We start from the raw sequence: 24,582 nt of genomic DNA, 5'->3' as shown, positions 1-24,582 counted from the left end.
AGATTGTTGGTCTGGTTCTGGCAACCAGGACTTGTGTTGTGCTCCAGCTGCTCATATGACCATCCACCACCTTCACATGACCATGATTAGGTGAATAAGCAGGTGCTACACCTTGCCCAAAGGTGACCTGCAGGCTAGTGGTGGGAAGGAGTGTCTTACACCTCCTTTGATAGAAACCCTAATATCTGGAATACAACATTGGAAAGAGTCCAACTTTAAATATCTTCCAAAAAATATAGATTAAGAATAAAAGTTAAGAAAGAAACAACAACTTCATAAATAATTACAGCTATTGATTGTGGATTTTACGAAGGGAAGTTAGTCTAACACACTCCAGCATCATTGAGAGGTTGGTGGAAAGTGTGAGTATCTTCAAGTTCCTACGTGTCAACATCTCAGAGGATCGATTCTGGGCACAATGTATTGTTACAGTCACCAGGAATGCCACAAACAGCTCTACTTCATTAGGAATTTGAGGAAATTTGGTAGGTTAAGAAGGACATTTACAAATTTCTAAGAGGTACCATGGAAGGGCATTCTGACTGGTCATTTCACAGCCTAATGGGGAGGCTCCAATGCAAATGACTGCAAGAGACTGCCGAGGTTTGCTGACTCAGGCAGCTCTGTCATGGGAACAAAGCTCCTTACCATCAAGGATTTTTCTAGAGGACATGCCCAAAGAAAGCATATCCAACACAAAGGACCCTTAACAACCGGAACATACCCTCTTCTCATTACTACCATCTAGGACAGGCATGGGCAAACTACGGCCCGCGGGCCCTATGCGGCCCGTTAAGCTTTTTAATCCGGCCCGCAGAACTTGATTAAATTATATTAATAAACCTTGTTAACATTTTTTCCCCGCAATTCTGGCGTTTTCCCAATAGATGACGCACTCTATATACATTGACCTTTGTTGAGGTGCAGCGTATTACTCCACATTTGCGCTTTACTTTGTGACCTTGTGGCGACCCATTTCCTGGCACATCCGAACCGGCTCACAATTAGCCAGCGTTCCGGCTAAGGGAGATAGCCTGCGGGGATTTGCGAGCACAGAGCTCCGCATATTGGCGCGCTCTCACTGTTCTGTCATTGTGCGGGTCGTTGTTGAGTTTTGGCACAGGGGACAATTGAATAAGAAGGAGCAGGACAAGTAGACCTGCATCTCCTACCGTTTTTGAAATAAAGACAGTCAGGAGGAGAGTGATGATGATAATATCTTGAAGGATAACAGAATTTTCAGTGCTTTAAAATAATAACTGTTACTATTAAAAAACGCTGTATTTTATTCATTTAATTTTCAGTGTTTTAAAAGACATTTTAATAAATAGCTAAATACCATGGGACTTCAAAGACAGATATTTTGTTGTAATGCATTTGTTCATTTTCAATTGAAATTAAAGCACATGTTTTCTACATATCCCATGATATTTTATTTTCTCTTATGAGGTGTATTACCAAAACACTCCATCCATCTGCTCCTGGTCCGGCCCCCCTGTCAAATTTTAGAACCCTTTGTGGCCCTCAAGTCAAAAAGTTTGCCCACCCCTGATCTAGGAGGATGTACAGGAGCCTAAAGACACACATTCAATGATTCAGAGAAACTTTCTTTCTCTCCACCATCAGATTTCTGAATGAACCCATAAACATGATCTCATTATTCTTTTTTTTGGCACTTAATTTTGTTATTTACAGTAATTTTAAGACTTCGTACAAACTGCTGCTACAAAACATAATAATCCTCCTCCTCCCCTTTCTTCCATGGTCTTCTTTCCTCTCCTATCAGATTCCCCTTTCTTCAGCCCTTTATCTCTTTCGCCAATCAACTTCCCAGCACTTTACTTCACCCTTCCCCCTCCCAGTTTCACCAATCACCTACTACCTTGTACATCTTCCACCTCTCCTTACTCTGACTCCTCATCTTTTTTCTCCAGTCCCGATGAAGTGGCTCAGCCCAAAACATCAACTGCTTACTCTTTTCCATTGGTGCTGCCCGGCCTGCTGAGTTCTTCCAACAGTCTGTGTGTGTTGCTTTGGATTTCCAACATCTGCAGATTTTCTTATGTTTACAATATATCAATCATAATTTGAGCAAACAATCATCAGAACTGTAAAGACCTGTCTTAGGGTCAGTTTTAAAATATACTCAGTGGCCACATTGTTAGGTACACCTTCACAACAGCTCATTAATGCAAATATCTAATCAGCCCATCACGTGGCAGTAACTGGTTTAAAGTGGCAGTTTAAATGGTTCAGCATGGACTAGATGGGCTGAAGGGTCTGTTACTGTGCTGTACTTTCCTATGACTCTAACTCAATACATTAAAGCATGCAGACATGGCTCAGATGTTCAATTGTTGTTCAGACCAAACATCAGAATGCGGAGGAAATGTGATCTTAATGACTCTGACCATGGAATGATTGTTGGTGCCAGATGGGGTGGTTGGAGTATCTCAGAATCTGCTGGTCTCCTGCGATTTTCACACACAACAATCTCTACAGTTTACAGAGAATGGTGTGAAAAGCAAAATAAAAATTGAGTGACTGGCAGTTCCGTGGGTGAAAATTTCTTGTCAATGAGAGAGTACAAAATTCAAAGGAAATTTATTATCACTGTACATACAGTATCCATCATCATATACAACCTTGAAATTTGTTTTCTTGTGGGCATACACAGCAAGTCCAAGAACCACAATAGAACCAATGAAAGACCACACCCAACACATGGACGATTAAACAACATGCAAAAGACAACAAACTGAACAAATACAAAATAAAAAAATAATAGTAATAAATGAGTAAGCGGTAAGATGTCAGAGGAGAATGGCCAGACTGGTTCAAGGTGACAGGAAGACTATACTAACTCGAATAACCACACTCTACAAGAGTGATGTGCAGAAAAGCATGTCTGAACATATCGGTGGATGGGCCTCAGCAGCAGAAGACCACGGACATACACACCGTGGCCAGTTTCTTTGTAACAGGGGGTGCCTAATAAAGTGGCCAATGTATGCATGTACATAACATGTGGCTTTAGCTGAACAACTAATGACAGTATAGACATAATAAGTTGAATGGCCTCATTTCTGCTATGGTTGCTTCTTTTCTATTTTCTATTATCACCCAATGGCATATCTTGGAGTAGGAGGCCAGTGTGGGTGGGTGGGAAATAGGCCTGTTTGGCCACTATTCTCTTGGCTTGTTGTTGGTGCTGTTTGTGCTGTTCTGCTGAACACTGCGGGCATGCTATGCTTGCACTGGAATCTCTGATAAAACTATATTGTGCCTGTCAACAAAAGTAGAAAGTCACTGGACACACGCAGCTGGCAGGACAGAAGTCTTTACTCTACACACACAAGCTGACAGCATTTGGAGTCACTCAGGAGAGAGGCTCCCTTACCCAACATTATATCACGTTTTTATATGCTTAAGATCAAAGGTAACGGTAGGACAATTTTATATGTACAATGCATTCACAATACTTTATTTGAGTAACATGTAATTTTCAAACACTTAGATCTTCACACCAGCACTCAAGACACCCTAAATTAATCACCGGTCTCTGAGCTGTATTCATACATATGCACACATCTCAGGTCAATGGAGTATTTCCTGGTCTGCAATCAAATCCTGTCTGAGGCTCCAGAAAGAGCAATGCTCTAAACTGCACTTTAAATTCAATCTGCAATCGACATTCAGATGTGAAGACTGGTTGCTGTTAAAATTATATTCCACAACTCCAGAATTTGCCCTGGCAGCTGCCCCCAGCACATCCTTGGATTGTTAATGCAAAGGCACATTTCAATTTATGTTTCAATGTCCATGTGATAAATAAATCAAAGCTGAGCAATAGCAATGGATAACAGTAATGAGGTCAAAGTGCTTTAGTTGCCACACTAGATTATCTGTGCTTCAGTACACATCAGTAAGTTATACACGCTCAGTAATGTTCAAAAATATCTTACTAATATCCACAGATAATATCCTTCAAAAGCTATGATAATGGTCATAGAACCATGATCTGTGTGAATTAGTTAAACAGGGATGGAGATAAAATTATTCAATTACTCAAGGAAAGAACAACCAGAGTGGCCTTTGTAGCATTTAAACACACAAAGGGAAAGCTTTCTTGTAAATCTGATATTCCTTCCTCCATGTCCCAAAAGCAGGACTTCCCAGTGGCAAGCATTTTAGTTACCATTCCTATACCAGTTCTGACATGTTGGTGCTATGATGAGGTCTTGTTCCAGGATGAGGCCATCCTCAGGGTGGAGGTGCAACATCTTATATTCCATCTGGGTAGCCTCCAACCTGATGGCATGAATATTGATTTCACTTTTCGCCTCCCCCCTCCCTTCTTCTACTCCCCACACTGGCCTTTTACCTCTTCTCACTTACCTAACACTTCCCCTGGTTCTCCTCCTCCTTCCTTTTTCCCTCTCCTATCAGATTCCTTTCTCTCCAGCTCTTTACCTTTCCTACCCTTCTGGCATCACCTACCACCTGCCACCTTGTACCTATTCCTCCCCTTCCCACACCTTTTTATTCTGTTGCCTTCCCCCTTCCTTTCCAGTCCTGAAAGAGGTCTCTGTAAGGCATAGGAGCAGAATCAGGCCATTCAGCCCATCGAGTCAGCTCCGCCATTTTATCATGGCTGATCCCGGATTCCACTCAACCCCATTCACCTGCCTTCTCACCATATCCTTTGATGCCCTGACCAATCAGGAAAAGATCAACATCCACCTTAAATATACCCTCGGACTTGGCCTCCTCCACTGCAGTCTGTAGCAGAGAATTCTACAGATTTACTACTGCCTGACTAAAAGAATTTCTTCTTAACTCTGTTCTAAAAGAACACTTCTCAATTGTGCAGCTGTGCCCTCCAGTTCTGGATACCCCTCTCCAGGAAACATCCTCTCTGCATCCACCCTATCTAGTCCTTTCAACATCTGGTATGTTTCAATGAGATCCCCCCACATTCCTCTAAATTCCACTGAGTACAGGTCCAAAGCTGCCTATCTTTCCTCATGCGATGACTCCTTCATTCCCAAAACCATCCTCATAAAGCTCCTCTGGACTCTCTCCAATGATAACACATCCTTTCTGAGATATGGGGCACAAAGCTATTAACAAGACCCCAAATGTGGCCTGACTAGTGTCTTATGAAGCCTCAGCATTATCTTCTTGCTTTTAAATACTATTCCCCTTAAAATAAATGCCAACATTGTATTTGCCTTTACCACAGACTCAACCTGTAAATTAATCTTCTGGGAGTCTTGCACAAGGACTCCTAAATCCCTCTGCACCTCCGATGTTTGGACCTTCTCCCCATTTAGATAACAGGCTGTACTATTGTTCCTTTTACCAAAATGCATTATCCTACATTTCCCAACACTGTATTCCATCTGCCACTTTTATACCCATTCTTCCAATTTGTCTAAGTCCTGCTGCAATCACATTGCTTCCTCCTCAGTACTACCTACCCCTCCACCTACCTTTGTATCATCTACAAACTTTGCCACAAAGCTATCAACTCCATTAACCAAACCACTGACAATGTGAAAAGCTGCAGTCCCAATACTGACCCCTGAGGAACACCACTAGTCATTGGCAGCTAACCAGAAAAGGGCCCTTTTATTCCAATTCACTGCCTCCAGCCTGTCAGCCATTCACCTATCCCTGCCAGTATATTTTATGTAATGCCAGGGGATTTTAATCTTGTCAAACAGCCTCATGTGTGGCACCTTATCAAACGCCTTCTAAAAAACCAAGTAAATGACATCCACTACTTCTCCTTTGTCCACCCTGCTTGTTACTTCCTCAAAGAACTCTAACAGATTTGTCAGGCAAGATTTCCCTTCCCTTTATGTCTCAGCCTGAAACATCGACTGTTTATTCATTTCCATAGATGTTCCCTGACCTACTGAGTTCCGCCAGTGTTTTGTGTGTGTTGTTTTTTATTTATTTTATTTATTTTAATATTATTATGTAAGACCATGTTGCATCAGCCCCACTGGCAAGAATTACAATCTGTGGTCCACACTTGCCCACACTTAGCACCTATCTCTTTGGTCCTCCAAATCCAAAATTCCACAGCAATCTGCAAGTCCAGACAGCAGCCAAGCAACAACCATTCTTATCATGGGGAAATCCAGCTCACAGAACATTTTGAATAGAAGGCAATGATTGGGATAGAGTTTTGTCTTCCAAGAAATTCTATTAAGTGCTTTTAATGCTTTCGACACACTGAAGCATTTAATAAACAAAATTGAAGTTTTTTCTTAAAGATAAAGATTAGCTTTACTTGTACATCAAAACAGCAATTGAAATGTGCTGTTTGTGTTAAATCAAATCAGCAAGGATTATGCTGAGGACAGCCTGAATGTGTACAAAATGGCTTTCATGGGTCTTCAAGGGTCAACGGAAGTGAAATAGTCAAGGCTTATTCTTCAGTCAAGTATTTTCCTCTTATTGATTTAAATTCCTACTTTTTCCAAGACAGGTTTTTTTTTAATCATTAGTAAATTGTGGACGTAGGAACGTAGCATGCCCACAGTTTTCTAACCCTAGCTGTACGTCTTTGGAAAGTGGAAGGAAATCCGAGCACCTGGAGGAAATCCAGACAGTCGGGGGCATAATGTACAAACTCCTCACAAACAGCAGCAGGAATCAAACCCCGAGGAGTAAAAATAACAATAAAAAGAAAATGTAATTTGGAGAATATGTTTATCATATTGCAAAATGTGTTGCTTTGTTACTGCAGCACAGTGAAAAATAACAAACTTTATGTTCATGGAAATTTGATGGCAGAGGGGAAAAAGCTGTTCCTAAAATGTTGACTTCTGTACCTCCTCTCCAATGGTAATAATGAGAAGGAGGCATGTCACACATGGTGAGTGTCCTTAATGATGGATGCTTTCTTTTGAGGTACTGCCTTTCGATAATGTCCTCGATGACAGAGTTGTGCCCTTGATGGAGCTGACTAAACCTACAACCCACTGCAACCTCTTGCAGTTCTGTGCATTGAAGCCTCCATACTAAACTGTGATGCAGAAGGACAGAAAGCTCTCTACAGTGCATCTGTACAAATTTGCCAGAGTCTTTGGTGACTTACCAAATTTCCTCAACCCCTAATGAAACAAAGCCGCTGGTATGCCTTTATATAATTATCAGTCGGTGCATTAAGTTTCAGTGAGTACACAGAGTGAGGTACATACTTCAGTAAGGAACTACAGGCAGCACTATTTGGCCCCTATGGTTCAGCAAACACACACAGAAGTAGCGAATACAGTATCACAACAGAACAAACACTTATTTTCACAGATTTGACTGTTTTACTACATTGTAGCTATTGATTTCCTCCAAGTGGACCACAACCTTGACATAGTTTGGAGGCTTGCGTGCCTCAATGACCTGGAGAGCTATGTTGGCTGGAGTCAGGGCTTTATGCTTTGGTATGGTCAAATGGTCATCTGGTCCTCCAGGTTCAGGGGTTCAGCTCAGGGCTAACAACCCCGACTGCTAAAACAAAACGGGTATGGAAACAGCAATGAAGAATAATGCTACATCTGAGTATGACGGTATTCCTGAGTCTCTGTCTGGGACTGTCATGACTGATATTAGTGAAAACAGGAGTAATGACATGATGAAGGAAGCCCGAGACACTGCCAGAGATGGAGGAATTTCATTGCTGCCTGAACGCCAGTGGTGTAATGGACAGTAGAGATGGAGAGCTGTTGATTTCAAAACTTTTAGCTGTGGGGCAAATTACTTTAGAATTTTAATTTGATATCAGATTTTATTTTCTAATATCTGCTCATTTTCTAGTAATACCAAATCAAACAAACGTCTTTACCTCTGCTGCTCTGGTTACATATTACTTTTGCTAATTAATGCAAGCAATCTTTAGGACACAGATCTTTAAATAGCTAACTGGAGCAGTTCTGATGGGCTGAATGGCCTAATCTGGCTCCTACAGCACTGTGCAGAAATCTATAGCCTAAGACTTTTGCACAGCACTATATCTGTCAATATGAAACAGAGAGTGAGTTTGTAAATCTTGTGGAAGCAAAGAATGTTGGAAATGGTGAGGGTGGGGCACTGCGGAAGGGGTGTGGGACAGGTGGCAGAGAAGGTGTGTCAGGACAGTGGGGTGGTGCAGGTGTAGACACACCCAGCCCTGAGACACCAGCTAAGGTCATTTAATTCCAAACAATTGGTTTATGGATTATTAACAGAATGTCTCTCTGGTGCTTTCAGCTTCCCCCCTTCCCCTTTTTTCCCCAACAATGATTCCCCTCACCTGGTCCCTTTCCCATTCTCAGTCCACACTAGAGACCCATATCAGAATCTGGTTTATCCTTACTCACATATGTCATGAAATTTGTTTTTTTTTTTGCAGCCGTACAATGCAATACATGAAATTGCTAGAGTAGTGTTCAAAAGTCTTAGGCACCCTAGCTATATATACAGTACATGACTAAGATTTTTGCACAGCACTGTATGGTCTTATGGTCTAATGAAAAGGTCCTAACCAAACAAACTGAAAGAGGGAGATAAAGAAAAATAAGCACAATAACTCAACATCATTCTCTGTATACAGTACCATAAAATGAGATACTGATGAACTGCTAGCTTCTGCAGAATCATATTCTATAAATATCATTAAGGAAAAAGTATGTACATTTATGCACTTCTTGACTCTGAATGTCTTACAATGACTCAAAGGCAATTAGACATCTTTTGAGTTATAGGGAATAGTTACATAGAAACTGGTCTCCAAATTGCACCTTGCAAGGTCTTACAAGCAGTAATGAGATGAAATTTCTCAGAGGTTAATAGCAAAGGCAGATAATACATAATTAATAAACCTTAATGTGCAGCCAGCAAAACTCCGGTATTTCAGAAGGGAAACAGAAATCCCTTCTCCAGGAAAAAAGACCATAAGACAGGAGCTCCCAAACCCCTTGCTCAATGGTATTGCCCATGGCATAAAACAAAGGTTGGGAATGCCTGCCATAAGATGTAGGGCAGAATTAGGCCATTCAGCCCATCAAGCCTACTCCACAATTCTATCATGGCTGATTAATTATTCCTCCCAACCTCATTCTCCTACCTTTTAGATATAACCCTTGATCCCCTGACTAATCAAGAAGCTATCAATAACCTTCAATTCCCGCCACTACCTGTAAGGACTTTATACGTTCTCCTCGTGACCGCGTGGGTTTCCTCCCACAGTCCAAAGACGAACTGGTTGGTAAATTAACTGGTCACTTGTAAATTGTCCTACGATTAGATTAGGGTTAGATTGGGTATTGCTGGGCAGCATGGCTCAAAAGGCCGTTAGGGCCTATGCTGCATAGTATCTCAATAAAATAAATAAATGAATAATCAGAATCATTCAAAACATGCATTAGGAACAAAAAGCAGGAAAAGAGTTGAAGTTGTGCAAATTGTGACAGAGTGATTTTGTCCAGATTAAGAGGGGAGTCAGTCATGATTGTGTTTTCTCGCCCGACCTATCCAAGAGAAGAGGAGATTCCAAGAGTAATGAACAATATTGCAGGCATCACGATTGGTAGATCCGATCTGAACCTATGATACACAGACAACACAGTGCTGATAGCAACTACTAAGGAGAACTCCAAGATATATGAGAGGAAGTTGTCGAAGAAAAATACAAAGAGAGGATTGACCACCAACTGCAAGAACACCGAATGTAAGGTTGTCACAAAATAGGAAGAAATACAGAAATGTGAACTGAAAGTGGGCAACAAAACGATTAAACAAACATAGAAATTCAATTACTTAGGGAGCACAATAACATCTGACAGTAGCGCTTATGTTGAAATTAGAAATACTGGCATTGCCAAATGTATATTCAAGCATTTGAGCAGATACTAAGGAATAACATAACCTCAATGGGTATGAAACTCAGAATGTTATGGTGCTGCGCTCATTCTGCACTAACATATGGAAGCAAATGTTGGGCTGTATCAAAGCAAAATGAGGGAAGAGCTGAAGTTGCTGAAATGTGGTTTTTGAGAAGAACAATGAAAATATCATAATAGGCCAGAGTAACAAATGAGGTAGGGTTGAAAAAGGTTGGAATATGAAGAGAGCTGATATCATTAATCAGGAAACAGCAGCTGAAATTTCTGGGACATGTGCTGAGGAAACAGAAACTCAAATATTTTGCAGTGACAGAAAAAATTAATGGGAATACAAGTCACAGTCAATAGCACTTAACATTCATGAGTTACATCATGGGATGGACAGGCAAAAGATTTGAAAAGCTTATTAGAACTTCTCCGATTAAAGACAGATGAAATACGATGATCACCCATATCATATGATGTGGCACATAATGATGATGATGAGAGGAGAAAAGAAGAGAATTAAGCAAACCAGAAAAGTCCATGCAAAGGTCTTGGGAAGTAGGAATAAGGAGAATCCTAAGGCATCAAGAACATGAGAGTAATTAAGGAGAGAGTAGGAACATTCAAGGACATGTCATTGGAGGCACGGTGTGGTTGAGGTTTTCAATGAGTAAATTGCATCAGAACTTTCCAAGGGGAAGGATATAGAGGATGCTGAGTTCAGTTAAAGTATGTTAAGATGCAGTGCATTTTGAGATAAAGAGCCCATAAAAACATCAGGTACAAGAGCATAATTTTGCCATTCAGCCCATCAAGGTGAATCCACCATTCCATCATGGCTGATTTATTATCCTTCTCAACTCAAATCTGCCTTTTCCCTGTAACCTCTGACAACTTTACTAAGCAAGAACATATCAACCTCCACTTTAAATATACCCAATGACTTGGCATCCACAGTAATCTGGGACAATGAATTCCAGAGATTCACCACCCTCTGGTTAAAGAAAGTTCTTCTCATCTCTGTTCTAAAGGATGGCCTTCTATGGTCCTAGACACTACCACTATAGGAAACAATCTCACCACATCCACTCTAACTAGGATTTTAGATATTAGATAGGTTTCAATAAGATCCCACCTCATTTTTCTAAACTCCAGTTATCAAACACTCCTCATATATTAGTGAAAAAGTTTTTCTTCACAAGACATTCGGACGTGTTATGCCACTTACAAGCACATTGAAGAAATAAAAAGAGAAAAAAATAACAGAATGCAGAATGTATTTCCAGTAAGATGGTGACACACTCAGATACAGTGACCATTCCAGGTGCAATCAATTTGTTCATTTGTTCATTTTGTAGATCTTATTTTCAATCACAAGTCACTGCTGAACACTAAGAACATGGAGTACAGCAGGACTACCCCATCAGCGAGTTGTTCTACAGTGATGGAGCTGGATCTATTGTATACAGTTATTGTGTTGTTAGCTGGATTTATTGTGTAGCATTGTGCTGAGATGGTGTGCAGTCCAACAAACAGTGCGAGTGATTGTCTTGGACATTTTTATTGTTTTGTGTTCTGTGTTCTATAGCTTAATGCCCACATGACTGATCTAAGATACTTGCAGAAAACTTGGGATGTGTAGTTAAGCTACAGTTGGCCAAAGTTTGAAAGTCACATGCTGGTGACCTTCACTGTCAGAATCCTTTTGGGACAATGGCAGCAGGCTTAGACACAGCGACCTCTCTGGATCCAACCAAATGTCCTTTACATCTTTTTCACAATCACCACGTACTGCAGATCTGGATCTGGACTTGTTGCATACCATGTTGTAGTTGCTTCAACTACCTAGGGAAATGTCACTCCACCTTTTAAGAAAGAAAGAAGGCTGCAGAAAGGAAAGTATAAACCAGTTAGCCTGACCTCAGTGGCTGGGAAGATGTTGGAGTTAATTGTTAAGGATGAGGTTATGGAGTACTTAGTGACACAGGAGATGATTGGACAAAGTCAGCATAGTTTCTTTTAAGGGATAAATCTTAACTGATGAACCTGTTGGAATTGTTTGAGGTGATTACAAGTAGGATGGATAAGGGGGATACAATGGATGTTGTATACTTGGACTTCCAGAAGGCCTTTGACAAGGTTCCACACATGAGGCTGCTTACCAACTTAAGAGCCCATAGTATTACAGGAAAGATACTAGCATGGTTAGAGCATTGGCTGACATTGATAGGGGGCAGCAAATGGGAATAAAAGGATCCATATCAGGTTGGCTGCCAGTGACTAGTGGTGTTCCACAGGGGTCGATGTTGGGACCGCTTTTTTATGTTGTGTATAAATGATTTAAATGATGGAATAGATGGCTTTGTTGCCAACTTTGCAGATGATATGAAAATTGTTAGAGGAGCAGGCAGAGTTGAGAAGCAGGAAGGCTGCAGAAGGACTTAAGCAGATTAGGAGAATGGGCAAGAAAGTGGCAAATGAAACACAATGCTGGAAAAAGCATGGTCATGCACTTTGTTAGAAGAAATATATGAGCAGACTATTTTCTAAATGGGGAGAAAATCCTAAAATCCAAGATGCCAAGGAACTTGGAAGTCCTTGTACAGAACAACCTAAAGGGTTAACTTGCAGGTTGAGTCAGTGGTGAGGAAGGCAAATGCAATGTTAGCATTCATTTCAAGAAGTCTAGAATACAAAAGCAGGGATGCGATGCTCAGGCTTTATAAGGCACTGGTGAACCCTCACCTTGAGTATTATGAAGAATTTTGGGCTCCATATCTAAGGAAAGATGTGCTGGCATTGGATGGGGTTCAGAGGAGGTTCACAAGGATGATTCCAGGAATGAAAGGGTTATCATATGAAGAACGTTTGATGGGTCTGGGGCTGTACTCCTGGAATTTAGAAGAAAGATGTGCGGTATCTCATTGTAACCTTTCAAATGTTGAAAGCCTTGACAGAGTAGATGTGGAAAGGAAGTTTTGCATGGCGGGGTAGTCTAGGACAAGAGGGCACAGCCTCGGGATAGAGGATTGCCCTTTCAAAACAAAAATGCAGAGAAATTTAATTAGCCAGAGGGTGGTGAATTTGTGGAATTCGTTACCATGGGCAGCAGTGGAGGCCAGGTCATTTGGTGTATTTAAGGTGGAGATTGATAAGTTCTGGATTGGCCACTGCATCAAAGGTCATGGGGAGAAGGCTGGGAGTGGGACTGAGGCAAGAGGAAAGGGATCAGCCATGATTGAATGGCAGAGCATACTTGATGGGCCAAATGGCCTAATTCTGCTCCTGTCTTGTGGTCTTATAGGAAGAAGGTGTCAGGGGTGGTGCACCATCCTATGGATTTCTGATGAAATCGCAAGACCCTGCTGGCTTTTGGTAATCAAGAATACTGCAAGTCCAAAATTAGTGAGACCGATGGCAAGGGAGCTGCAAGGCCTCAGTTGTGGCGTGGACTAGGACCTCACTCACGCCTCGTAGTCACATGTTGTGCCCACTGAGGAAAAAGGCAGCAGAGCTTGCTGTGTACTGCCGGGTTGGAGGCTGGCCCCTCCCATCCATGCCACTCTCAAGCATTCACTCAATGGGAGACGAGCTGGACTATATTCATCTGCAGCTGCTCTGCATGATATGAGGAACTGCTGTGTGCTTGTTCTTGCAGAAATATGGTTCCAGGACAACAACCGTGCCCCATTAATCTACAAGCCATGAAACTCGGAGACTTGGGCTTCATTATTACTTTTTAAATATTTATTTTGTAACTCTATGTTTTATTGCTATTATAATTATATTTGCTGTGTGTGCTGTGTGTGACAGGATTCTGTGATTTGCACCTTGGCCCCAGGTTAACGCCATTTCATTCTGTGTAAGGCTGAGTGACAGTTAAACTTGCACTTCAACTTTCCTAGGATGGTTGTTGTGGCAAAAGATAATACAAAGGTCCAATTCGCAACCTTCAGTGCTTCGTGTTCAGTATGTTTGTCACTAAAACTGTAAAAGAGCTTCTTCTGAGAGAGCTGAAGTTAGCTCTTGAAGAAAAGGCTGCAGAAAGTTGTAAACTCAGTCAGCTCCACCATGGACACTAGCCTCCCCAGCATCCAAGACATCTTCAAAAGGTGATGCATCAAAAAGGCAGCACCCATCACCAAGGACCACCATCACCCAGGACATGCCCTCCTCTCACTGCTACCATCAAGGAGGAGGTTCGGAAACCTGAAGACACATACTCAATGTTTCAGGAACAACTTCATCCCCTCCACCATCAATTATCTAAACGAACAATGAACCAATGAACGTTTCCTCTGATTTTTCCCCCTCTCTTTTTCCACTGCTTATTTAAGTTACTTATTGTAATTTATAGTTTGCTATTACTACGTATTGCAATCTACTGCTGCCGCAAAACCGTGCAGTGTGCCGGGTACCCACCCCCACCCTCCAATCAGCATTAGCCGGTGATAATAAACCTGATTCTGAAGTACCATACACATTTCTAGACAAAGTGCTACACATTATACTGAAGGGCGGCTTTCACGTTCCTTGAATTACGACAGGCTCAAGATAAATTCTGAGTTCACCCTGTTTACAAAAGACCCAACTCAAGTAAAGCTTAAGGGAAAATGAGTTTCGAAATCATCTGTGTTTAGCAGCTCAAAACACTCATGAACACAATGCACCACTTCCTCAAATGAAAGTGGGTCCTTGAAGGCTAGAATAAAATATATCGATATAGCTAAAAGTGTCTGCTGTGAAAACAAAGAGCATTTTTCGATCTCCCTCTGGAGGCAGGGCTCACTGCCCATTGTAATCAGGGGCAATGTTGAAATAGAACAGAGAGCAGCATGGAAGAATCATTTCAATGTCAGATATTAAAACTTATATTTAAAATATAGTGCATTTCTGTTCTCGAGAGTCCAATTTTAACAGATCAAGGCAAAGTGACCAACAGTTTTCAGACCATAAGATACAGGAGCAGTATTAGGGCATTTGACCTATCATGCATGCTCCACTGTTTCATCATGGCTCATCCATTTCTTTCTCAACCCCGATCTCCTGCATTCTCTCCATATTCCTTCATGCCCTGACTAATCAAGAATCTATCAATCTCTGCCTTAAATATACCCAATGACCTGGCCTCCATAACCCTCTGTGGGAACAAATTCCACAGATTCACCACTCTTTGGCTCAGGAAATAGCTCCACATCTCCGTTCTAAATGGATGCCCCTCTATTCTGAGGCTGTGCTTTCTACTCTTAGAGTCCCCCATCATAGGAGTTAGCCTCTTCACATCCTTTGATTCGAGGCCTTTGCTCCAAAGTTCAAAACTTCAAAGTAAATTTATTATTGAAGTATGCATATGCCACTATATACAACCCTGAAGTTCCTTGCAGACTTTCACAGTAGAACAAAGGAACACAATAGAATCAATGAAAAACTACACACAAAGACTGTTGTAGTCACACAAAGACTGTGTGTACAAAGTCTTTGTACACACAAAGACTGATAAACAACCATTGCTCCAAAGATTCAGAATCAGGTTTAATATCGCCGGCATACATTGTGAAATTTGCTAACTTTGAGGCAGCAGTACAAAGCTAAATATACACGCTAAATATAGTCAGAATGCCCTCATGGTACATCTGTAGAAGCTTTTGAGTGTTTTAGGTCACAAAACCAATATCCTCAAACTTCTAATGCAATATAGCCGCTGTCTAGCTGAATCAATACTATCACTGATCTCAATTTACAGTTGGATAATACAAACACCTACATTAGGATGCTGTACATTGACTATAGCTCAGTGTTTAACACCATCATTCCTACAGTCCTGATTGATAAGCTACAGAATCCAGGCCTCTGGACCTTCCCCTGCAACTGGATCCTCGACTCCTAATTGGAAGACCACAATTTGTGCGGATTGGGAATAATATCTCCTCCTCGCTGACAATCAACACTGGCGCACCTCAGGGTTCTATGCTTAGCCCACTGCTCTACTCTTTCTATACTCATGACTGTATGGCTCAGCACAGATTAAATGACATCTCTAAATTTGCTGCTGATACAACCATTGTTGGCAGAATCTCAGATCGGGACAAGGGATTATACAGGAGGGAGATGTACCAGCTGGATGAGTTGTGTCACAGCAACAACCTTGGACTCAACATCAGTAAGATCAAAGAGCTGATTGTGGACTTCATAAAGGGTAGGACAAGGGAACAGGAACCAATCCTCATAGAGGGATCAGAAGTGCAGAGAGTGAGCAAATTCACATTCCTGGTTATCAAGATCTCCGAGGATCTAACCTGGTCCCAACATATTGATGCAGTTATAAAGAAGGTAAGACAACAGTTATATTACATATGAGATATGCTTCTACCTCTCAAATTACAATATGAATTTAATCATATCATGATCACTGCCTCCTAAGTGTTCATTTACATGAAGCTCCCTAATAAGATCTAGGTTATTACACCCAATCCAAGATAGCCTTTCCCTGAGTAGACTCAAGCACAAGCTGCTCTAAAAAGGCCAACTATCAGGCACTCAACAAATTCCCTGTCTTGCGATCTGATACCAATCTGATTTTCCCAATCCCTTTGTGTATTGACGTTCCCCATTACAATTGTGTCATTACCCTTATTACATGCCTTTTCCAGTTCCTTTTGGAACTTCAGCCCCACATCTTGGCTACTATTTGGATGTCTATTTATGATTCCCATAATTTTTTTTCACCCCTGCAGTTTCTTAACTGTACCCACAAAGATTCATCACTCTCTGACCCTATACCAACTCTTTCTAATGACGTTAATACCATCTCTTACCAATACAGCCACACCACCACCTATGCCTTCCTGCCTGTCCTTTCAATACAAAATATAACCTTTGATGTTAAGCCCCTAACTATGGCCTTCTTTCAGCCACAACCCCAAGATGCCTAGAACATCATACTCTAATTGTATGATTGTATAATTGTATCATACTCATACTCCAATCTCTAATTGTGCTATAAGTTCATCCACCTTATTCAGAATTCTACATGTATTGAAATGCAGTACCTTCAGTCCCGAATTCTTCACCCTTTTGATTTTGCCTCTGTGGTACAATTTAACACTTTGCTCTGTCTGCATTTGTACCCAATCATTGGCTTGTCCTTCCTTATATTACATACCACCTCATTCTATTCCTACCCTCCCTGTCACATCATGGCACAGGCAGCAATCACGAGATTATTACCCTAAAACATCTTTTAGATTACTGTCTAAGACATAGTCCAGGAGCAGTGCCTCAGAAAGCCAGGGTCCATTATTAAGGACTCCCATCACCCAGGGCATGCCCTCTCCTCATTGCTACCATCAGCCTGAAGGCACACACTCAGCGATTCCGGAATAGCTTCTTCCCCTTTGACATCAGAATTCTGGATGGATACTGAAGCCATGAACACTACCTCACTTTTTTTATGATTTCTGTTCTTGCACTGCTTTAAATTTAACCATTTGATATACATATATACTAACTGTAATTATTTACTTATTTTTTTCTGTATTTATCATGCATTGCATTGTACTACTGCACTAAGTTAATAAATTTCACAACATATATCAGGAGTATTAAACTTGATTCTATTTCTGTTCAATATGCTGCGATCAGGTTAGGTCTTCGGAATCTGGCCTCCTTGAAAGTGAGTCCATAGGCTGTGGGATCAGTTCAGTGCTGAGTGAGTGAAGCTACCCCCAATGATTCAGGAGCCTGTTGGTTGAAGGATAATAACTGTTCCTGAAGATGGTGGTGTGGGACCCCAGACTCCTGTACCTCCTTCCCACTGGCAGTAGTGAGAAGAGAGCATGGCCTGAATGGTGGGGGTCCTTGATGATGGAAGCATCATCATCAAAGACCCTCACCAGCTAAGCCATGTTCTTTTATCATTCCTGCGAGGTTGGGTACAGGAGCCTCAGAACTCGCACCACCAGCTTCGAGAACAGTTACTACCCCTCAGCCATCAAGCTGTTTTACAAAAAAGGATAACTGCACTCATGTATTCAGTTGTTCCCACAACCAATGATCTTTATCTTGTTACTTCATGCTCTTGTTATTTATTGTTATTTACTTACAGTTACATTTGCAGTTTGTTGTCTTCTATGCTCTTGCTCTTCCATTGATCCTCTTTACAGTTACTGTTCTATAGATTTGCAAAGTTTGCCCGCAAGGAATAAAAAACTCAAGGTTGTATGTGGTGACATGTATGCACCCTGATAATAATTTTTACTTTGACTTTGATGATGATGGAACTAGGGATGGCAATTAAATGCTGGCTCAGTCTGTGAAGTCCACAGCACTTGAATAAATGTGATCAGAAAGTAGAAATTCTGAAGTACAAAAGAACTAACTTCGGAGATGGCAACAAATCTATTAGATGTTGACTGAAAAGGTTCACACAGTAAGAGGTTTTTCTCCAACTTGTGAATATAATGGAAATGTACTTTGTAGGAATTTTCATCTGTCAGTGTCAATGGCTAGAGCATAGTGTTGACTTTTTTCATTATATGATCAGCCGTGACAAAAGGGGAGTTCTGTACATGTCAGTGCTGCCTCTGCAACTCTTCACTTTATACATTAAATATCTGCATGAAAGAATTGAAGGCACTGTGGCCAAATTTGCAGATGACACTAACTGGGTGGACGAACAGATATTGTCCGACAGACAGGGAGTCCACAGCTTCAAACAGTGGCAGAAGGAGTTCAGCATAGGGTAGTATGGGTTATGTACTTTGGAAGGAAGAATAAAGATGTGGGCTACTTTTAAAGGGGGTGAAAATTAAAGATATATAGGAAAAAACATCATTTTTATTTGTTGCATATATATTGAAATGTATAGTGAAATGCAATTTTACAACAATGACCAACACAGGAGCAGCCACAATCCTAACAGGATGTGTTAGGAGCAACCACAATTTCGGTAACAAAACTTAATAATCCTAACTTGTATAGCTTTAGAACGTGTGAGGAAACTGGAAACCCACACAGTCACTGGGAAAACGTACAATATCCTTACAGGTAACAGCAGGAATCGAACCCCAATTCCTGGTCGCAGAAGCTGTAAAATAGTGTGCTATCCTCCATGTTACCACACCACTCAAAATTCCGTAAGATTCAAGAATTAAGGGGTGCAAAGGGTCTTGGGAGACTTAGTTCAGGATTCCCTCAGGGTGAGTTGGTAGTAAGGGAGGAAAACACAATGTTAGCATTCAATCTGAGTGGACTAGAAAATAAAAGCAAGGATGTAGGTCTCATCACATTTGGATTATTGTGAACAATTTTGGGCCCCATATCTAAACAAGGATTTGCTGGTACTGGAGAAGGTCCAGAAGAGGTTCACAGTAATAATCTTGGGATTGACAGGTGTTACATATAACATGCATTTTGCATTATGTCTCTAGACCTGTATTCAGAGTTCAAAAGAATGGGGGGGGGGGGAGGGAAATCGCATTGAAACCTACCTGACACATGAAAGGCTTTGATAGAGTGAATGCGGACAGGATGTTTCCCATAGTGGGATTCTAGGATAGAGAGCACAGCCTCAGAATAAAGGGGAATCCTTTAAAACAGAGATGAAGAGGAGTTTCTTCAGCCTGAAGGTGGCGAATCTGTGAAATTTGTTGCCACAGACGGCTGTAGAGGTCAAGTCACTGGGTTTATTTAAGGCAGGGATCGATAGGTTCTTGATTGGCAAGAGGATTAAGGGTTAAGCGGAGAAGACAGAAATAAGAGTGGCAGGGTAGCATTGTGGTAAGTACAATCAATTTACAGCAGCAGCTGTAAGTTCGGGGTTCGATATCTAGTACTGTCTGCGAGGATATTTCATGTTTCTCCATGATGACATGGGTTTCCTCCAGATGCTACAATTTCCTCCCACATTCCAAAGATGTACAGGTTAAGGTTAGGATCAGTGAGTTGCGGCCATGTTACATCGGCACCAGAAGCATATGATACTTGTGGGCTGTCCAGCACAATCGTTGCTGATTTGATTTGACGTAAATTATACATTTCACTGTCTGTTTCGACATACATGTGACAAATAAAACTAATCTGTCAATATATCTTTCAGACAAAGCTTTTAAAAAAAATCAGCTCTGATTGAATGGTAATGCATGCACAATGGGTCAAATTGGATACATTTCGGTCCATAAGATCGTAAGATATAGGAGTGGAAACAGGCCATTTGGCCCATCGAGTCTGCTCCACCACTTCATCATGGCTGATCCATTTCCTTCTCAGTCCCAATCTCCCACCTTCACCCCATTCCCTTCATGCCTTCATGCATGCATTTTGGATGAAATCCATATAAAATACATACCAGGGTTAAGGACTGGAATCCATGTGTAGAGTTCATTTTTGTAAAGAACTGTGTCAAACTCGCTGCATTGCATCTGACGGAACGTGGGTGTTTCGTGCTGACATGGAGTGACGTTACAGATACGGTATCGTTTGCGTTTTCCAGTACAGTACTTTCCTCCAAACTTTGGACTGAATGAGATAAAAATAACTTAGAAAGACAATTATGATGTAGAACAGTACAGCGAAGCTCACAATGTTCTGCTGAACCAATTAAATTAGTAATCAAATGGCCAACTAAACTAATCTCATCTGCCTACACAATGGTGATATCCTTCAATTTTCCTCACTTTCTTGCATGTATCTAAATGTCTCTTAAAAGTCCCTCATGTTACGTGTTTCTACCATCACCCCAGGAATTGCAATCCAGACATCCACCATTCACTGTGCAAAAAAACTTACCCTCACATCTTGTTTAAAATTACCCCCTCTCACCTTAACTACATGTACCTTGGTATGCAACATTTCAACTCTGGGAAGAGAAACTCCATGTCTACTCTGCCTTGCCTCTCATAATCTTATAAACCTTTATCACATCTCCTCTCAGACTCCACCACTCCGGAGAAAACAACCCAAGTTTGTCCAGCCTCTTGTTGTAGCATATGCCCTCCAATCCAGCCAGCATCATGGTAAACCTTTTCTGCACCCCCTCCAAAACTTCACCCTTCCTATAGTGGGATGACCGGAACTTTAAGTGTTATTCTAGGGTTACATCAATTCTACACTTTGTTAACACTATCCGGGAGTACTTATAGAAAGTTCTCCTGAACAAAAGCATTTTCAAAGCTCAATGGTCAAAGCAAATTTATTATCAAATTATGTATATGTCACCAGAAATACAATAGAATCAATGAAAAACTACACCGAAAGACTGACAAACAACCAATCAAAGACATCCTTTGCAATGAACAGTGAGAACTCTAAGCACACAATATTTGCATTAATATGACACCCCCTCATTCTTACAATGTTTAAGGTACATCAGGACTGAATAATCTCCAAGAGGACCACAAACCTGTTACTGGGTTTCGAGGCGTGTGTGTCTCATAGACCTGTTGACCTATGCTGACAGGAGTCAGGGTCTTGCGTTTTAGCTCTTGGTTCGGTCACCCATGCCACACAGGTCAAGGGGTAGAGGCCAGACTATGAAATGGTCCACCAGTCCAGGTTTGGGGATTTAGCTCATGGTTAACCAGCCTGAATGGCCAATAAAGATTGTTATGGACCCAGCAATGAAGAACCCTTCTGTATTTGAGTGTGAGGGTATGGAGAGACAGAGACTACTGCCCTAAACACCAGCAGCATAACCAGTACTGAACGGTTATGAATAATAACAGCAGTATATTTACTTTAGAGGAGCACATTAATCAGATATATTGTAAGCACCAATGCACATGGTGTTATTGTGGTTAAAGGCCCATTTCCCTGCCAATCTCCACAGTTTATTCTTCTGACCTGCACCATCCCTGTGGTACTCTACCAGCAATTTTCCAGGAAGGTCCTAAATTACCACAGAGCAAAATTAAGGAGGAATTTCGCCAGCCAGAGGGTGGTGAATCTGTGAATTCATTACCACAGACAGCCATAGAAGTCAAACTATTGAATATATTTAAAGCAGAGATTGATGCCTTCATTAATAAGGGCATCAAAGGTTATGGGGAGAAGGCAGGAGAATGGGGTGGAGAGGGAAAGTAAATCAGCTTTAATCAAATGGTGGAGCAGATCTGATAAGAGGAATGGCCTAATTCTGCTCCTTTGTCTTATGGTCTTATGTCAGTACACATGCCATAATAAACTACAAATATCAATACCCAATCTACCATTTCACAACCCCACCCCAGACTTTCTCATGATGCTTTACAAACCTTTCTGATGAAAAGGCATCAACTTGAATTTTTGAACACCAATTCTCACTTGGCCTATCTGCCTGACTGGTGATTAAGTTTTTGCTTTGCAGCCAAAATACTTTTCCAGTAGGCAGACAGGGAAGGATGGAGGAGAAAAGAAAGGAAGCAATAAAGAGGGACAGAAAGGAGGAATGAAGAAAATGAGGAACAAATGTGCATGAACTACTAATTCTGTCTTCCACTCCCTCGGGATTAACCTCCCACTGTGATCACCAAACCAGAAGATTCATGACTATCTTTGATCCTAATGAATGCTACTCGCATCCACTATCCAAGGAGATTTATTCTTGAATTCATTATGCTTTCAACCGAAAAGTTTATCCATATAATTACCTTCTTTATATCTACATTTAGAAAAACACAATTACTGACTAAACTATAGTGACTTTAGTTTTTAAAGTAATGGATAAGTTTAAGCTACAGAAATCCAGTCTTATGTCTCAAGCATTCAATTGCGAATCTATAAAAAAAACTCATAGATTTTCATAATCCTTTCTCCTGTCTTATGGTCACTGAAGGTGTAATTCCACTAATCTGATTGAACAATGCATAATAATTACAAATATAAGAAGTTATAAACATGTTTGAAATGCCACTTACAAAGCACAACCTGCGTTGCATCATAACGCATTCTGTTTTATCCTGAGTATTGTCCAAAGCACAATCAGCACCAGCAGATGACACCATTAAAGTCAAATTGTATTGTTCTTACAGGGAATCACAGATGGATTTGTGGTATTTTAAAGATGATATTCTTTAATATCAAAAAATCTAAAACCCAAATTTTTTTTCAATGCTGAAATGATGTCACAAAAAGGATATTTTTCTCCTCCTCAGCACCATCCCCAGCCTTCTCCCCGTAACCTTTGGGGCCATGTCTAATCAAGAACCTATCAAGCTCTGCCTTAAATACCCCCAAAAACCTGGTCTCCACAGCTGTCTGTGGTAATAAATTCCCCCAGTTCACCATCCTTTGGCTACAGAAATTTCTCCGCATCTCTGTTTTAAATAGATGCCCCTCTGTCCTGAGGCTGTGCCCTCTTGTCCTAGACTACCCCACTATGGGAAACATCCTTTCCCCATCTACCATGTCTAGGTCTTTCAACGTTCGAAATGTTTCAGTGAGACCCCCCTCATCATCCTAAATTCCAGCAAGTACAGACTCAGAGCTATCAAATGCTCCTCATATGATAACCCTTTCATTCCACGAATCATCCTTGTAAACCTCCTCTGAACCTCTCAAACATCTTTTCTTAGATAAGAAGCCTAAAACTGTTCACAATACTCAAGGTGAGGCCTCACCAGTGCCTTATGAAGCCTCGGCATCACATCCCTGCTCTTATATTCTAGACCTCTTGAAATGAATGCTAACATTGCACTTGCCTTTCTCACCACTGACTCAACCTGCAAGTTAAGCTTTAGGTTGTTTTATAGGCCCCCCAATACTAACAGAGGCACCAAAAAATAGTCAGAGTGGCAGATTCTGGAATGGTGCAATAATAATAGGGTTGTTGTGACTGCTTACCGGTAGCACATAAATTCAGAGTCAGAAATGATGGCAGTCCCAGGCTCTCTCATTATGTGTTCCAAAATACAAAACTTTAAACACTTCTGGCCCCTGGCTTTTCAGAAAAGGGGTACTAAACCTGTATTAGGCCCTCTGAATGTTCATATAATTTGTCATTAGATTGAAAGCAGAGGGGCTTTGTTAGGAATGAACTGTCCTTTCAACCAGACAATATCATGACAATCCAAAAATCAATTTTATTCATTTATCACAGAGTCTCTGGAGTTTTTAACTCCAGACAATCACCTGTCTCTCTATCTTCCATCATTGAGTTTATAGTGCATAAGTACTAGGAGCACGAGCAGGCCCCCTGGCCCATTGAGCTTGCTCTGCCAATCAAGAAGATTGTAAGTCTATAAGACATAGGAGCAGATTAGGCTATTCAGCCCATCAAGTCTGCTCAACCATTCTATCATAATCAGTAAGGTTATGGCTGATCTGGCCCTGATGGGACAAGTGGCCTAATTCTGCTCCTATGTCTTATGCTCTAATTTTTTTGCACAGAGGTTGTTTCTCAGTCCTTGTTTGAGTGCAGTTGTTCATTGATTCCACTGTATTTCTTTATCTTACTGTGAATTCCTGAACGAAAATGAATCTCAAGGAAGTATAATGCTGACATACACAACATACTTTGATTCTAAATTTACTTTGAACTTTGAACTAATTTTTATCTTCACATTCCTTATAATCCTTTGAAATTATTCAGGAAATAGAGTCATAGAAAACAACAGCATAGAAACAGGCCCTTTGGCCCTTCTAGTCCATGCCATAACATTTAAACTATCTACTCCATCCATCTTCACCCGACCACAGCCCTCCATACCCCTTGTATCGATCTGTAAGAAAA

General features: G+C 41.0%; 1 protein-coding gene across 1 annotated transcript in view; it reads right to left on the bottom strand.

Moving 5' to 3' along the window:
* Positions 1–24,582, bottom strand: part of LOC132404996 (A disintegrin and metalloproteinase with thrombospondin motifs 12-like) — a 626,192-nt gene that overhangs the window by 296,388 nt on the left and 305,222 nt on the right. Inside the window, exon 12 of the mRNA XM_059989657.1 lies at positions 20,224–20,393. Within this exon, the coding sequence (XP_059845640.1) occupies positions 20,224–20,393 (170 nt within the window). The remainder of the gene's footprint in view (positions 1–20,223; positions 20,394–24,582) is intronic.

The sequence above is a fragment of the Hypanus sabinus genome, chromosome 14, assembly GCF_030144855.1.
Source record: "Hypanus sabinus isolate sHypSab1 chromosome 14, sHypSab1.hap1, whole genome shotgun sequence".
Classification (NCBI taxonomy): Eukaryota; Metazoa; Chordata; class Chondrichthyes; order Myliobatiformes; family Dasyatidae; genus Hypanus; species Hypanus sabinus.
Note: the sequence above shows the minus strand (reverse complement) of the source record. Positions and strands in the feature narration are given on the sequence as shown.